Raw genomic sequence first — 14,881 nt, 5'->3', positions numbered from 1 at the left:
ACTTCATCCTGCTACTCTACCCTCACATGTGTGTCTCCTGTATATTCTTATATTGACTTTCTTAGTTAACTGTTATTTTTAAATTGTCTTTTGTGATAGCATCAGAGCATTTGACCCAACTCTATTAATATTAATTGCAAAACTCCTCTATTGGATTGTCAATTATCAGGATAAATGAACAAATAACCACAGTGTTGAGTCCCTTGGAAACCTCATTCACTACTGCCATGGGTAAGTCATTGAATGTCAGGTGCTACAAAACATGACACATTGTGCACCAACTGACCTGTTCATTTCATAGCATTGTGACCATCACAAAAACTTTGTGTGTGCATGAATGGGCATAGAACAACTTTCGGCCTTGGACAGCCAGTACCCAGTTGCTGACCATGCTTCCTACAGCATGTCTCAAGTAACCTGAGTGCTTGTTACATCACACTCGCTATATAGATGCTTCGACTCTGGAGATGGTAACTTCCCTGCAACAAATTCTCACATCCCTACACCATCCTAGTCTTAACCTCAGTTAACATATAATGTCTCCCCTCTTTCGTTTTTCATTAATATTATTTTTTTTAAATTCCATTTTTAATTTTTCACTTCCCCCATCACCCAAACTCTGGTTTTATCTTGTCATTTTCCTCTTAGTTTTGAATTCCACTATTCATTTCATCTCTCTTCTTCTTAATCTCTCTTTACTTCTCATTCTGTCCCCATTTCACCTCTGCACTTAGGCAGAAATAGTGTTTACTAATGTATTGTCTGTGACTTTTTGCCCACTCTGAAACTCGAAGGAAGAAAGGAAGTAAAGTTCCAAATGTTTGGATAGCTTTTTATTTTTGTGTGTGTCAATCGGCAATATTAAAAATTTCTTCTAATGCCAATAACTATTGTCGAGCCATTCTGCCTTGTAATTTAGAATGCTACTTTCATGACACTGTATGTTTTCTTCACTATTTTGTATGAGGCAGCTGTGCTGCTTGACATTACTGATTTTTCCCCCCCTTCAGAAAGACTTTTGTGTTCCCCCAATATCCCCCATGCAAATTGCTGTCATGTAGCTTCAGCTTTAAAAATGAGTTGCTGAAGATATTTTTCAGTTCAGATTTCTTTTGTATTATGTAGAGTGAATATATATATATATATATATATATATATATATATATATATATATATATATATATATATATATATATATATATATATATATATTTAAAAAGAAAGATGATGAGACTTACCAAACAAAAGCGATGGCAGGTTGATAGACACACAAACAAACACAAATATACACACAAAATTCTAGCTTTCGCAACCAACGGTTGCCTCGTCAGGAAAGAGGGAAGGAGAAGGAAAGACAAAAGGATATGGGTTTTAAGGGAGAGGGTAAGGAGTCATTCCAATCCCGGGAGCGGAAAGACTTACCTTAGGGGGAAAAAAGGACAGGTATACACTCGCGCACACACACACATATCCATCCGCATATACACAGACACAAGCAGACATTTGTAAAGGCAAAGCCTTGGTGCACGACCAGCACATCTTGGCACAGTGTTACACCGTCCGGGTTATCTGGATACTTCCCACTAACACCAACCTATCAGAACTCCGGAGATGGGAACTTGCCCTTCAGCATATCCTCTCTTCTCGCTATCCGCCAGGCCTCAATCTCCGCTAATTTCTAATTTCAATCTGCCGCCGCTCATACCTCAACTGTCTTTCAACATCATCTTTGCCTCTGTACTTCCGTCCCGACTGACATCTCTGCCCAAACTCTTTGCCTTTACAAATGTCTGCTTGTGTCTGTGTATATGCGGATGGATATGTGTGTGTGTGTGCGAGTGTATACCTGTCCTTTTTTCCCCCTAAGGTAAGTCTTTCCTCTCCCGGGATTGGAATGACTCCTTACCCTCTCCCTTAAAACCCATATCCTTTTGTCTTTCCTTCTCCTTCCCTCTTTCCTGACGAGGCAACCGTTGGTTGCGAAAGCTAGAATTTTGTGTGTATATTTGTGTTTGTTTGTGTGTCTATCGACCTGCCAGCGCTTTTGTTTGGTAAGTCTCATCATCTTTCTTTTTAAATATATTTTTCCCACGTGGAATGTTTCATAAAAATTAAAACTGAGAAACAAACTGCTGTATTTAATTTGGCTTATCACTCTTGTTACATTCATTGGAAAAGCAGTGGAGGGCAGCGGTAGAAGAGGGAGAGTCAGTGCTGGAATTATTTTACCTCTTTCAGCATAGACAGTCCAGTACATAGTTAGTCCAGTACTAAAAAATGCTGAACTCTGGTGAAGTAATGATCTACAATGAAAAAGCACAGTTGTTAATGACTCTGCAGCAGTCATGAGACTGGAAGTAATATATATTTTATGCACTATTTAAAAAAAAAAAAAAAAAGGTTGTGTATCCAGAAACATAAATTAGATAATGTTTATTCTCACCCCTCTAAATTTATTTGAGAGTACCCATTGACTATCACATATGCGTGTGTAATCACCATGTAAATAACTGCATATGTAACTGCAAAAAGTAAGTTTTTTGTAATACATTTATGAAGATAGTACTTATGACTAATGTTTTGATAGTTTTTGTATTTTTGGTAACACTAAAAGAGCAAGCATTAACTACATTATATTTGTGGAAATAATATGTTAAGTGAAGCAACTCAGTGTTTTTTGGGGAAAAAAGAGAGTTTTGTGGTGGGGTAAGTGTACACAAATTTTGCATGAGAGCATGTGGGAAGTACTGGAAGTAAACCAGAGATATAAACATTTTACTGTAGTTAAAGCCTGTGCTGGTCTCAAAAATGCATCTCTCAAAATGATTTTACATTAATTTATCCATAAATAGTAGTTTTCCAAGGGTACAGCAATGTGTACCTGTGGCCCATTGAGTGGGGTAAGTGTACACTCGTGAGTAAACTTGCCCCTTTGAGAAAAAGATCGTGAAACAATCTCTAACTTTGGAAAATTGAGGCTGAAATATTGTTTTGAAAGATACAACTTTTTATTGCATAATAAATATTCAAATGCCAACATTTATATGTAAATATGAAATAATACATCAACTCAAATGCAGATATTTGGTAACAAAACTTGAATAAATGATAGACAACATTATACGAAATTAACACTGTAATAAGGCACTGTACCTACTCAGGTCATCTCGAAATCCAAATGCATCTCTGAATTCACTCCAGCTAGATTGTAGTGCATGTGAAAGTTTCTTCCACAATGTCGTCCTTATGAGAAAACACATCCCCCATTGTCTTGATAAACTGAAGTGTTTTAGGAATCCTTTTATTGAAAAATTCTTCCAAACCTGCTTGATTCACAAATTACAAAATCACCTTTTTGTATAGGCCTAATCAATGTGGACATGCCACTGTCATGTCTCAGATTCTGACAAAAAATTCCAGTTGCACGTGTTTTTACTTTTATAAAGGAACATTGTACTGGACTCTTTGGAAGAAGAATTAGACAATGTTAGTTATCTTTTCCCTGCGGTTTTAGATTTTTGGTTCTTAGCCTTGGACCCTACATCTGCTCTTTGCATCTTCTCATTAGCAGCATCCTCTTCCGCTTTAATTGCTTGTTACAACTTTTGTCTGTGTGGAGTTGATGTCAGGTGGGTTGATTTCGAACCTTTCCTAGATTGTTTCCTTGCTTTTTGGATATGAGGAATAGGAATGATATCTGACAGTGATGTGTGACTACTTGAAGGAAATGATATTTCAGATTGAGGACTCACTGGTGGCATGAAGTAGTCTCTGAAGAAGCAGCAGATGGTGCCTACAGTTGCTCCTTGAGAGCCACATACACTTGCCTCATTTTTTTATTTATTGTATGTTCGATTTCTTCAAACTTACAAGTATTCACCTTCAGGTAATTAGTTTCTAGTGAACAGGAACATCGTAAGATGTTAACACTAAATTAATGAGATCAGTCCAGTTTAATTACTATGCAAAAAGTAGAAATAAAGTTGTACCAAGACTACAGTGAAGATGAGAAAAACAGAAATCATATTATGATGTGCACATGCTGACTGGTGCTCAGGCACTGTTCTTTCTCATTTGACAGTACTTGCAAACTAGTAATGCTGCATTGCTGCCAACCAAAATGTTCGGAACTGAGATGTGACAATACCTACATTTACCTCAATGCATACACTTGCCCCCAACTACTCTCTAGACGTTTGTACCAAATCATTCATAACACTGTGATGGCTTCTGTTGACCTACTACCATAAGCAAATGCCAGGATGGATTTAGACCCTTCCTATCTCATCCTCCATCCACTTCCACACCACCCCAAAGTACACACTCCTCATTCATTTGAGTGATCCTGTAGTAAAACCTTACCTATGCATATTTCTGGTACTATATGCTCCAGTCTCTCTGGAAAAACATATGTAATCAAGAGGATGTCACCCTATAAGAAAACACACATAATCTGTCAACTGACCTGTAAGTTTGGTCCAGCATTTTACATTGACATGTCAGCTTTGAATACAATGGTTGGAAAGACAAACTGCTTTAGCAACAGCTCATATACTGACGCTGATAAGATGTGGATCATATCAGTAGTGACATTGGTATGTGTTTCACCAGATGAACCATTTTCAGTTGGATACCAACTCCTAACATTTGTACTTTCAAAGTCCATTTATGGGCTCTGGTGCTATTAGAAAGTCTACTGTTTTCTACTTTTTGTTTTCATTGTTTAACTTCAGTTATATATTTTTTTACACGATTGCATTTACCTACTGCCATCTTTTTATCTTTTCCTTCTTAATGCCTGTTTTACCATATGGGCCTCTTTGAACCATATTTATTTCTGCTTTCCTGATGTTATGTATCTTCTTTTTTGCAGTTAGGCAGCATTACAGTACTTCTTGAGTTTAGCACTCACATTAGACCTACTGATACAAATAGCTCTTGGTAGTTCTCTAGTACTTCTAGTCACCACCTATACTGCTTTCACTTTCCTTCTTTGTATTGGCTATTATCCCCTACCTCCTGATTAAGGAATTTTTAAAAATAAGAAAGCTGAAACCTTTTTCTCTCTTAAAATTATGTGTCTTGAACCTGCTTGAATTTTTCCTGTATCAGTGGCTGCTAAATAGATGCTTGTCTCCTTTCTCAAATTTTATTCAGGATATTATTTAGGTATAGACTTCAGAGAATAGAGAAATCTGTTTCTTTTGTCTTGAGTTGTGACAAGTGAAAGGTGTTGGTAGTAGACTGCATAAATATTCCTCTTTCCAACTTCTGTCGGTTGTGTGACTTGGTTATTCTCATGAATCTGCTAGTGTGGAAACCTAGTAACATATAATGCATAACAAACATGAACATTATTGTCATGTCATCTTACAGTGATTTGTGTTTAAATTTTTGCAGGAAACAATTACCCCATCTGTTCAAACCAAGCAGGTCCCTCGGTGAGTAAACATTCTCTGGATCATTTTTATCCTTTGATGTGGTGTATATCTTTTTAAGTCCATTTCTAGATTCAGTTTTAACTGCATGTGTGAGAATGTTACTTTATAAGGGCAGTTAAGGGAAAAGTGTTGAAGACTTGAGATGTGGTAGTTTTAGTGATTTATGAAGTGTGTAACATAGTGGAAGTGAGTAACCATGTCCATATAGAAAATGTTAATGCAAAATGACCGTTTTACATTCAGCTAAAAACAGAGTAGTAGTAGTAGTAGTAGTAGTAGTAGTAGTAAATTACAAAACATCAGCAACAACAATAATAAAAAAATTATTTTCAGTTTCACTTAGGAAACATAGTTACATAGTATCCTGGTGTGTTACCATTCATTTGAACACTGCACAGTGCTTTGTTAAATAAACTAATGGTTCATGAAACCATTTAGGTCTCATTACCTCTTGTTAAATTTCTGTAACCTACTTTATTTGTTTCATTTTGTCTTTCACAGATACATATATTCTTGTTTCCATCATTCTGTGTACAGAATACTTCACTTACGTTCCAGGACCTTGTCCACAAAATGTTAATTCAATAAGGCTCTGGGTTCTTACTTCTTGTTCAGCAGAATCTTGCCTGTCTCCATGTGCAAGGTTGCAGAATTGCAATTTTGCAGCAACTGTCAACTTCAATGTAGCTTACTGAAACCACAGTGGTGGAAAATTGTTTATTGAAGTGATTTTGTCAGTGTGTGGTGTGTTGTACAACATGATGGATCCACAGCAGCTTTTGTTGGAAGGACCACATAAAACAATAGTAGGAAAAGCAGTGCCAGACAGAGATTCATAGGAAGAATCTGAAGGAAATGTCTCATCCACAAAGGAAGTGGCTTACATTGCACTTGTTTGACCAATTTTTGAATTTTTTCATCAGCCTGGGATCTTTATTAGATAGGGCTGATAGAAAGAGATGGAGAAGATGCAACGAGGAGCTGTGCGTTTAATCATGGACGTGCTTAGTAGTCATGAGAGCATTACAGAGACGCTTAACAAACTCCAGTGGCAGACATTACAAGAGAGGTGGTGTTCATCACAGAAAGGTTTAGTGTCTACTATTGAAATTTTCAGTGAGCACTTTCTGAGAAAAATTGCACAACATATTACTTCCTCCCACACAAATCACGCCGAATGACCATGACAAGAAAATTCGAGAAATTCGAGGTAATACAGCAGTGCACTGGCAATCTTTCTTCCTGCATGCCATTTTCAAGAGGTAGTAGGGGGGGGGGGGGCATTTGCAGGTGGTATGGGGCGGGGGTGTGTGGGGCAGGGGATGATCAGCCACATACTGTTTGGGAGCTTTTGGTGTATGAGGAGGATGCAGATGTAGATAAGCAAGCAACTGTCCACTCACAAGAATGGCCACCACCAAACTGTGGTAAACCTCAAACTTGACCATAAAGTTGTCGAAGATGATGCACACCACAACAATAATGACTTCAACAATTGCTTCACTACACAACCCATTTGAACATTCCATTCCAGCATAATTTTCTCTGCATTATGCCCTTGGCAGTTCTCTCTCCAACATGTCCTGCACTTTCACAATCCCCCTGGCCTCCTAACTTGTTCCCCATTGCATTACCTTACCTTCACCATTCTTTCCCTATCCACATCACATACTGCCTTCCCTCTCTCCCTATCTCCCTCTCTCCCTCTAGCCCACTAGCCCTCTAGCCCTCTCTCCCTCTAGCCCTCTAGCCCTCTCTCTGCCCCCCCCTCTCTCTCTCTGCCCCCTCTCTCTCTCTGCCCCCTCTCTCTCTCTGCCCCCTCTCTCTCTCTGCCCCCCCTCTCTCTCTGCCCCCTCTCTCTCTCTGCCCCCCTCCTCTCTCTCTGCCCCCCTCCTCTCTCTCTGCCCCCCTCCTCTCTCTCTGCCCCCCTCCTCTCTCTCTGCCCCCCCTCTCTCTCTGCCCCCCCCTCTCTCTCTGCCCCCCCCTCTCTCTCTGCCCCCCTCTCTCTCTCTGCCCCCCTCTCTCTCTCTGCCCCCCTCTCTCTCTCTGCCCCCCTCTCTCTCTCTGCCCCCCCTCTCTCTCTCTGCCCCCCCTCTCTCTCTCTGCCCCCCCCTCTCTCTCTGCCCCCCTCTCTCACTCTGCCCCCCTCTCTCACTCTGCCCCCCTCTCTCACTCTGCCCACCTCTCTCACTCTGCCCACCTCTCTCACTCTGCCCACCTCTCTCACTCTGCCCACCTCTCTCACTCTGCCCACCTCTCTCTCTCTGCCCCCCTCTCTCTCTCTGCCCCCCCTCTCTCTCTCTGCCCCCCCTCTATCTCTCTGCCCCCCTCTATCTCTCTGCCCCCCCTCTCTCTCTGCCCCCCCTCTCTCTCTGCCCCCCCTCTCTCTCTGCCCCCCCTCTCTCTCTCTGCCCCCCCCCTCTCTCTCCGCCCCTCTCTCTCTCTGCCCCCTCTCTCTCTCTGCCCCCCTCTCTCTCTCTCTGCCCCCCTCTCTCTCTCTGCCCCCCTCTCTCTCTCTGCCCCCCTCTTTCTCTCTGCCCCCCTCTCTCTCTCTGCCCCCCCCCCTCTCTCTGCCCCCCTCTCTCTCTCTGCCCCCCCCTCTCTCTCTGCCCCCCTCTCTCTCTCTGCCCCCCCTCTCTCTCTGCCCCCCCTCTCTCTCTCTGCCCCCTCTCTCTCTCTGCCCCCCCTCTCTCTCTGCCCCCCTCTCTCCCCCTCTCCCCCCCATCTCCCCCCATCTCCCCCCTCTCCCCCCATCTCCCCCCATCTCCCCCCTCTCCCCCCATCTCCCCCCTCTCCCCCCATCTCACCCCTCTCCCCCCCATCCCCCCCTCTCCGCCCCATCCCCCCCTCTCCGCCCCATCCCCCCCTCTCCGCCCCATCCCCCCCTCTCCGCCCCATCTCCCCCCTCTCTGCCCCATCTCCCCCCTCTCTGCCCCATCTCCCCCATCTCTGCCCCCTCTCCCCCATCTCTGCCCCCTCTCCCCCATCTCTGCCCCCTCTCCCCCATCTCTGCCCCCTCTCCCCCATCTCTGCCCCCTCTCCCCCATCTCTGCCCCCTCTCCCCCATCTCTGCCCCCTCTCCCCCATCTCTGCCCCCTCTCCCCCATCTCTGCCCCCTCTCCCCCATCTCTGCCCCCTCTCCCCCATCTCTGCCCCCTCTCCCCCATCTCTGCCCCCTCTCCCCCATCTCTGCCCCCTCTCCCCCATCTCTGCCCCCTCTCCCCCATCTCTGCCCCCTCTCCCCCATCTCTGCCCCCTCTCCCCCATCTCTGCCCCCTCTCCCCCATCTCTGCCCCCTCTCCCCCATCTCTGCCCCCTCTCCCCCATCTCTGCCCCCTCTCCCCCATCTCTGCCCCCTCTCCCCCATCTCTGCCCCCTCTCCCCCATCTCTGCCCCCTCTCCCCCATCTCTGCCCCCTCTCCCCCATCTCTGCCCCCTCTCCCCCATCTCTGCCCCCTCTCCCCCATCTCTGCCCCCTCTCCCCCATCTCTGCCCCCTCTCCCCCATCTCTGCCCCCTCCCCATCTCTGCCCCCTCTCCCCCATCTCTGCCCCCTCTCCCCCATCTCTGCCCCCTCTCCCCCATCTCTGCCCCCTCTCCCCCATCTCTGCCCCCTCTCCCCCATCTCTGCCCCCTCTCCCCCATCTCTGCCCCCTCTCCCCCATCTCTGCCCCCTCTCCCCCATCTCTGCCCCCTCTCCCCCATCTCTGCCCCCTCTCCCCCATCTCTGCCCCCTCTCCCCCATCTCTGCCCCCTCTCCCCCATCTCTGCCCCCTCTCCCCCATCTCTGCCCCCTCTCCCCCATCTCTGCCCCCTCTCCCCCATCTCTGCCCCCTCTCCCCCATCTCTGCCCCCTCTCCCCCATCTCTGCCCCCTCTCCCCCCTCTCTGCCCCCTCTCTCCCCCCTCTCTGCACCCTCTCTCCCCCCTCTCTGCCCTCTCTGCACCCTCTCCCCCCTCTCTGCACCCTCTCCCCCCTCTCTGCACCCTCTCCCCCCTCTCTGCACCCTCTCCCCCCTCTCTGCACCCTCTCCCCCCTCTCTGCACCCTCTCCCCCCTCTCTGCACCCTCTCCCCCCTCTCTGCACCCTCTCTCCCCCTCTCTGCACCCTCTCTCCCCCTCTCTGCACCCTCTCTCCCCCTCTCTGCACACTCTCTCCCCCTCTATGCACCCTCTCCCCCCTCTCTGCACCCTCTCCCCCCTCTCTGCACCCTCTCCCCCCCTCTCTGCACCCTCTCCCCCCTCTCTGCACCCTCTCCCCCCTCTCTGCACCCTCTCCCCCCCTCTCTGCACCCTCTCCCCCCTCTCTGCACCCTCTCCCCCCTCTCTGCACCCTCTCCCCCCTCTCTGCACCCTCTCCCCCCTCTCTGCACCCTCTCCCCCTCTCTGCACCCTCTCACCCCTCTCCCCACCCTCTCACCCCTCTCCCCACCCTCTCACCCCTCTCCCCACCCTCTCACCCCACCCTCTCACCCCTCTCCCCACCCTCTCCCCACCCTCTCCCCACCCTCTCCCCACCCTCTCCCCACCCTCTCCCCACCCTCTCCCACCCTCTCCCCCCCTCTCTCCCCCCTCTCTCCCCCCTCTCTCCCCCCTCTCTTCCCCCTCTCTTCCCCCTCTCTTCCCCCTCTCTCCCCTCTCCCCTCTCTCCCCCCCTCTCCCCTCTCTCCCCCTCTCCCCCCTCTCCCCTCTCTCCCCCCTCTCTCCCCCCCTCTCCCCCTCTCTCCCCCCTCTCTGCCCCCCGCTCTCTGCCCCCCGCTCTCTGCCCCCTCTCTTTGCCCCCTCACCCCCCTCTCTGTCCCCTCACCCCCCCTCTCTCCCACCTCTCTGCCCCCCTCTCTCCCACCTCTCTGCCCCCTCTCGCCCCCTCTCCCCCCTCTCGCCTCCTCTCTGCCACCTCCCTCCCACCTCTCTGCCCCCTCTCTCCCCCCTCTCTGCCCCCTCTCTCCCCCCTCTCTGCCCCTCTCTTCCCCTCTCTGCCCCCCTCTCTCCCCCTCTCCCCCCTCTCTCCCCCTCTCACTGCCCCCCTCTCCCCCCTCTCACTGCTCCCTCTCCCTCTCTCTCTCTCCCCCTCTCTCTGTCTCTCTCTCTCCCTCTGTCTCTCTCTCTCCCTCTGTCTCTCCCTCTCCCCCCTCCCTCTCTCCCTCTCCCTCTCCCCCCTCCCTCCCACCCCCTCTCCCCCCTCCCTACCATCCCCTCTCCCCCCTCCCTCCCACCCCCTCTCTTCCCTCCCTCCCCCTCTCCCTCTCTCTCCCCCCTCTCCTTCCCCCTCTCCCCCTCCCTCCCACCCCTTCTCCCCCTCCCTCCTACCCCCTCTCCCCCTCCCTCCCACCCCCTCTCCCCGCTCCCTCCCACCCCCTCTCCCTGCTCCCTCCCTCCCGCCTCCCCCTCCCTCCCCCTCCCCCCTCCCCCCTCCCTCCCCCTCCCTCCCCCACTCTCTCCCTCCCCCTCTCTCCCCCTCTCTCTCCCTCCCCACCTCCACCCTCTCTCCCCCTCTTTCTCCCTCTCCACCTCCACCCCCTCTCTCCCTCCGCCCTTTCCCCCCTCTCTCCCTCCGCCCTTTCCCCCCTCTCTCCCTCCGCCCTTTCCCCCCTCTCTCCCTCCGCCCTTTCCCCCCTCTCTCCCTCCGCCCTTTCCCCCCCTCTCTCCCTCCGCCCATCCACCCTCTCTCTCCCTCCACCCCTCCACCCTCTCTCTCCCTCCACACCTCCACCCTCTCTCTCCCTCCCCCTCCCCCCTCTCTCCCCTCTCTCCCCCTCTCCCCCCTCTCCCCCCTCTCCCCCCTCTTCCCCCCTCTTCCCCTCTCTCTCCCTCCCCCCACCCTCTCTCTCCCTCCCCCCCTCCACCCCCTCTCCCCCTCTCTTCCCCTCTTTCTCTCTCCCCCTGTCCCCCTCTCCCCCCTCTCTTCCCCTCTCTCTCTCTCCCCGTCCCCCTCTCCCCCTCCCCCCTCTCTCTTTCTCTGTCCCCCTCTCCCCCTCCCCCCTCTCTCCCTCTCTCTCTCCCTGCCCCCCACTGCCCTCTCTCCCTCTCTCTCTCCCTGCCGCCCTGCCCTCTCTCCCTCTCTCTCTCCCTGCCGCCCTGCCCTCTCTCCCCCCCGCCCCCTCTCTCTCCCTCTCTCTCTCTCCCTGTCCCCCCCCCCACTGCCCTCTCTCCCTCTCTCTCTCTCCCTGCCCCCTGCTCTCTCTCCCCCCTGCCCTCTCTCCCCCCCTGCCCTCTCTCCCCCCCTGCCCCTCTCTCCCCCCCTGCCCTCTCTCCCCCCTGCCCTCTCTCCCCCCTGCCCTCTCTCCCCCCGCCCCCTCTCTCCCCTCGCCCCCCTCCCCCCCGCCCCCTCTCCCCCCGCCCCCTCTCCCCCCCGCCCCCTCTCTCCCCCCCGCCCCCTCTCTCCCCCCCCGCCCCCTCTCTCCCCCCCGCCCCCTCTCTCCCCCCCCGCCCCCTCTCTCCCCCCCGCCCCCTCTCTCCCCCCGCCCCCTCTCTCCCCCCGCCCCCTCTCTCCCCCTCCCCCTCTCTCCCCCACCCCCTCTCTCCCGTTTTTAATTCATTCTAGAAAGCAATGCGTTGTTTATCCAGATATACACAGGGCAGTAAATGAATTGGATTCACATATATTCATAAATTTTTTTTTGAACTTTTGAATGAAAACAGTATTTACACAGCAGAGTTCTCAGCCATATTAATGCTCTTCCATCAGAGAGGCTCTCATCTGTGATGATTCCCTAAGCAGCATATATGCAATAACCAACTGCTATCCCCTCACCCTCCACTATCTTATCATCCAGAGAGTATACAATTTCAACAAGACAGAGGCTATTACTGTATTTCTTTGAATACCAAGTCATGCTGACATTCCAGCAAATGGCCATACTGACGAGTTGAGGAAAGAGGCTGCCATGATGGCACTTTTGACAGTCCAATTCCCCAAGCTGACAGGACACATCTATCACTCTATACCTTGGATAATGCGAAGGAGATTGGGAAATCAATGCCCATCTCAAAAATCAGATGATAAGACACAAATAAAGATATGAGGCTGTCACATAATATCACACCTCAAGAAAAGAGACTGCTGTGCTGTTCTGTTCTGTTCTGTTCTGTTCTGTGCTGTGCTGCAGCCCCTTCAGCCATACCATGTTTACTCACCGACATACATTATGACAAGAGAACCTTCCCCAGTGCCTTTGACGGGGTAGTCCTAATAATCGGCCATATCTTAGAAGAATGTAGGAACCTATCAGATGCACGCTCTGTAACATGAAACCTGGCCGGCAGCTGGACTCTGCAGATTCTTTGTCTGCACCGATTGTACCAAGGCACAAATAAACTAGCCACGCTAATAATATACTAAGTCTGGCTATCTGCACAATCTAGCAACACTTAAGGCTGTGGCAGTTCCTGGAGGAAGTCTCATCATCTATTCGAGTTGTTATGATGCGTGTAGCAGAAACAGTGTGCCATCTGAATGCAATGTCTCACGTTTGAAACAGTGCATTGCCTAAATTTTTATAGCATCTTTTATCTGAATGCTGAAGTCTTTAGTGTAATGATAGTACAGCTACAATGTATTTCACTTTCTGACACACTTGTAATAACAGTTCTGTCCAATAACATTTTCTGCAAAGGATTTTTTGGCAGGCTGCCTGCCTCTGTACACTGCATGCATCACAGCTCTCCAGGGCCCATTTGCTGGCTACCTGTAGTGGCCACTGCAGTGCTGCTGTGCTGCCTGCCACCTTCTGGACAGCGTCAGGTACCGCTCATCACTTTGGATAGAATAAAATGCTGTTGTTGAGTGATAATCTACAAAAAAAGTCTTCAATTTTCATTGCACGCTCAATAGCAATGGAGACAGATGACCCGTTTTTACATGATGAGTATTGTACTGCACTAATATTAAAGACATGAGTATTCTTCGGAAAACCTTTTGTAGGAATGGCTACTCAGCGACACAGATAAGACGCGATCTCCAGCTGAACAAGAAGAAGGAAGAAGATTACCCGAAAGAACATGAAGTGTTTGGCGTCCCTTCCATACACATTGGACCACCCACGGCCAAGTTTGCCATGGTTTTAGAGAAAAATAACATCAGAACCATTTTTCGTTCATAGGCAAAAATCAAAAATGTGCTTGGCCCAGTGAAAGACAAATTAGGACTATGGACACCTGGGGTCTATAGCACCAGTTGCAAATGTGACAAACAGTACATCGACCAGACGCAGTGGTGTATTTGTCAGTGCCACTTGGAACATGTGAGAAGCATTAGCCTCAGCCAGATGAAGAAATCTGCAGTTGCAGAACCCAGCCTCAACAAAGGTCATATGCTTAACTCTGACTAGACCAAGGTGCTGTGATTAGTAGGGGCAACTAGGACATGGCACCGTGTTGCGTTGTTGCCAAATTTATTCAAGATGATGGCAATAGATGGGGCGGGAATTTTGGTGGGAAAATAGGTCAGCTGGGCTACCTCCACTAACCTCCCTCCCTACCCAAAGAAAATGGCGGTAAAATTTTGGCGGGAGTAAAGGTCACTTGGGCAGTCACACCACAGCCAACGGTCACAAGTCATCTGCCCCTGCACACAGACTGGTGCGGCGCATGACCAGAGTGCTCTCAGTGGATCGAGGTCACTCTTCAAACTGTTGTACAAAGGTTGGGTTGCTTCTCCTCAGCACAAATGCACTACTGTTTCTGACCCCAATCTGCTTGCTTCCTTTGTACACCCATCTCCACACTGTGAGATTACAAGAACATACATATATTCACATGGTTTACCAGAATATCATACAATTTGTGTGATACTTCTCAATATCAAGCATGTAGCAATATAGCTTGCATAGCAGTATCGCTTGCACAGTATAATTCTGAAGATATAGACTGGAAATTATTTCTTTAGAAACCCAAAACTTAACAAAGGTGCAGCGAGGTGGAGCATGTTGTAAGCCACTGAGTAACTGGAAACTTACCTGGTATGCGAAGACCATTACGTGGAATCTCGAGGGGGGGGGGGGGGGGGGGGAGATAAAGCTGATATTTCCACTTGCGAATATCGATGTTGGTGATATAACAGATTCCAAATAATTTACAAAGTCGACTAAGGTGTTTCTCATGTCTAGAGACCCAGCAAATGTGCTCTGACCCATCTTTCACCTGCTACCACGAACACAAAACACACCACAATCAATGTTCTCTCAACAAAGTAAGGATAGAAAATGTGCAGAAGCAGTCAACCGGACAATTTACATGGGAGGGAATAATGGCCCAGTGCAAACACACATCAATATTGAGTTTCCTCAAATTTCCATGGAGAACACATGCGATGACGAAAGGCTGCCCAACACAGTACTGAGTATGGTGTGTGTGTAGTGTCAGTCCGATGCTAGAGGTGGTGACAGTTGAGTCAGCTATATCCCTGTGCCACAGGCGCCCTTTCCATTCGGATTGCTCCTGC

At 49.4% G+C, this 14,881-nt stretch overlaps 1 protein-coding gene across 4 annotated transcripts in view; it reads left to right on the top strand.

Moving 5' to 3' along the window:
- The window catches only part of LOC126183804 (inner nuclear membrane protein Man1), a 364,252-nt gene that overhangs the window by 145,296 nt on the left and 204,075 nt on the right, over nucleotides 1–14,881 (top strand). For all 4 annotated transcript variants that reach the window (XR_007536817.1, XR_007536816.1, XM_049926053.1 and 1 more), the window contains exon 4: nucleotides 5,401–5,441. Coding sequence is in view for 2 of the 4 variants with exons in the window: in XM_049926053.1 (XP_049782010.1) it covers nucleotides 5,401–5,441 (41 nt within the window). In the remaining 2 variants the exon portion in view is untranslated. The remainder of the gene's footprint in view (nucleotides 1–5,400; nucleotides 5,442–14,881) is intronic.

The sequence above is a fragment of the Schistocerca cancellata genome, chromosome 4 (assembly GCF_023864275.1).
Source record: "Schistocerca cancellata isolate TAMUIC-IGC-003103 chromosome 4, iqSchCanc2.1, whole genome shotgun sequence".
Lineage (NCBI taxonomy): Eukaryota > Metazoa > Arthropoda > Insecta > Orthoptera > Acrididae > Schistocerca > Schistocerca cancellata.
Note: the sequence above shows the minus strand (reverse complement) of the source record. Positions and strands in the feature narration are given on the sequence as shown.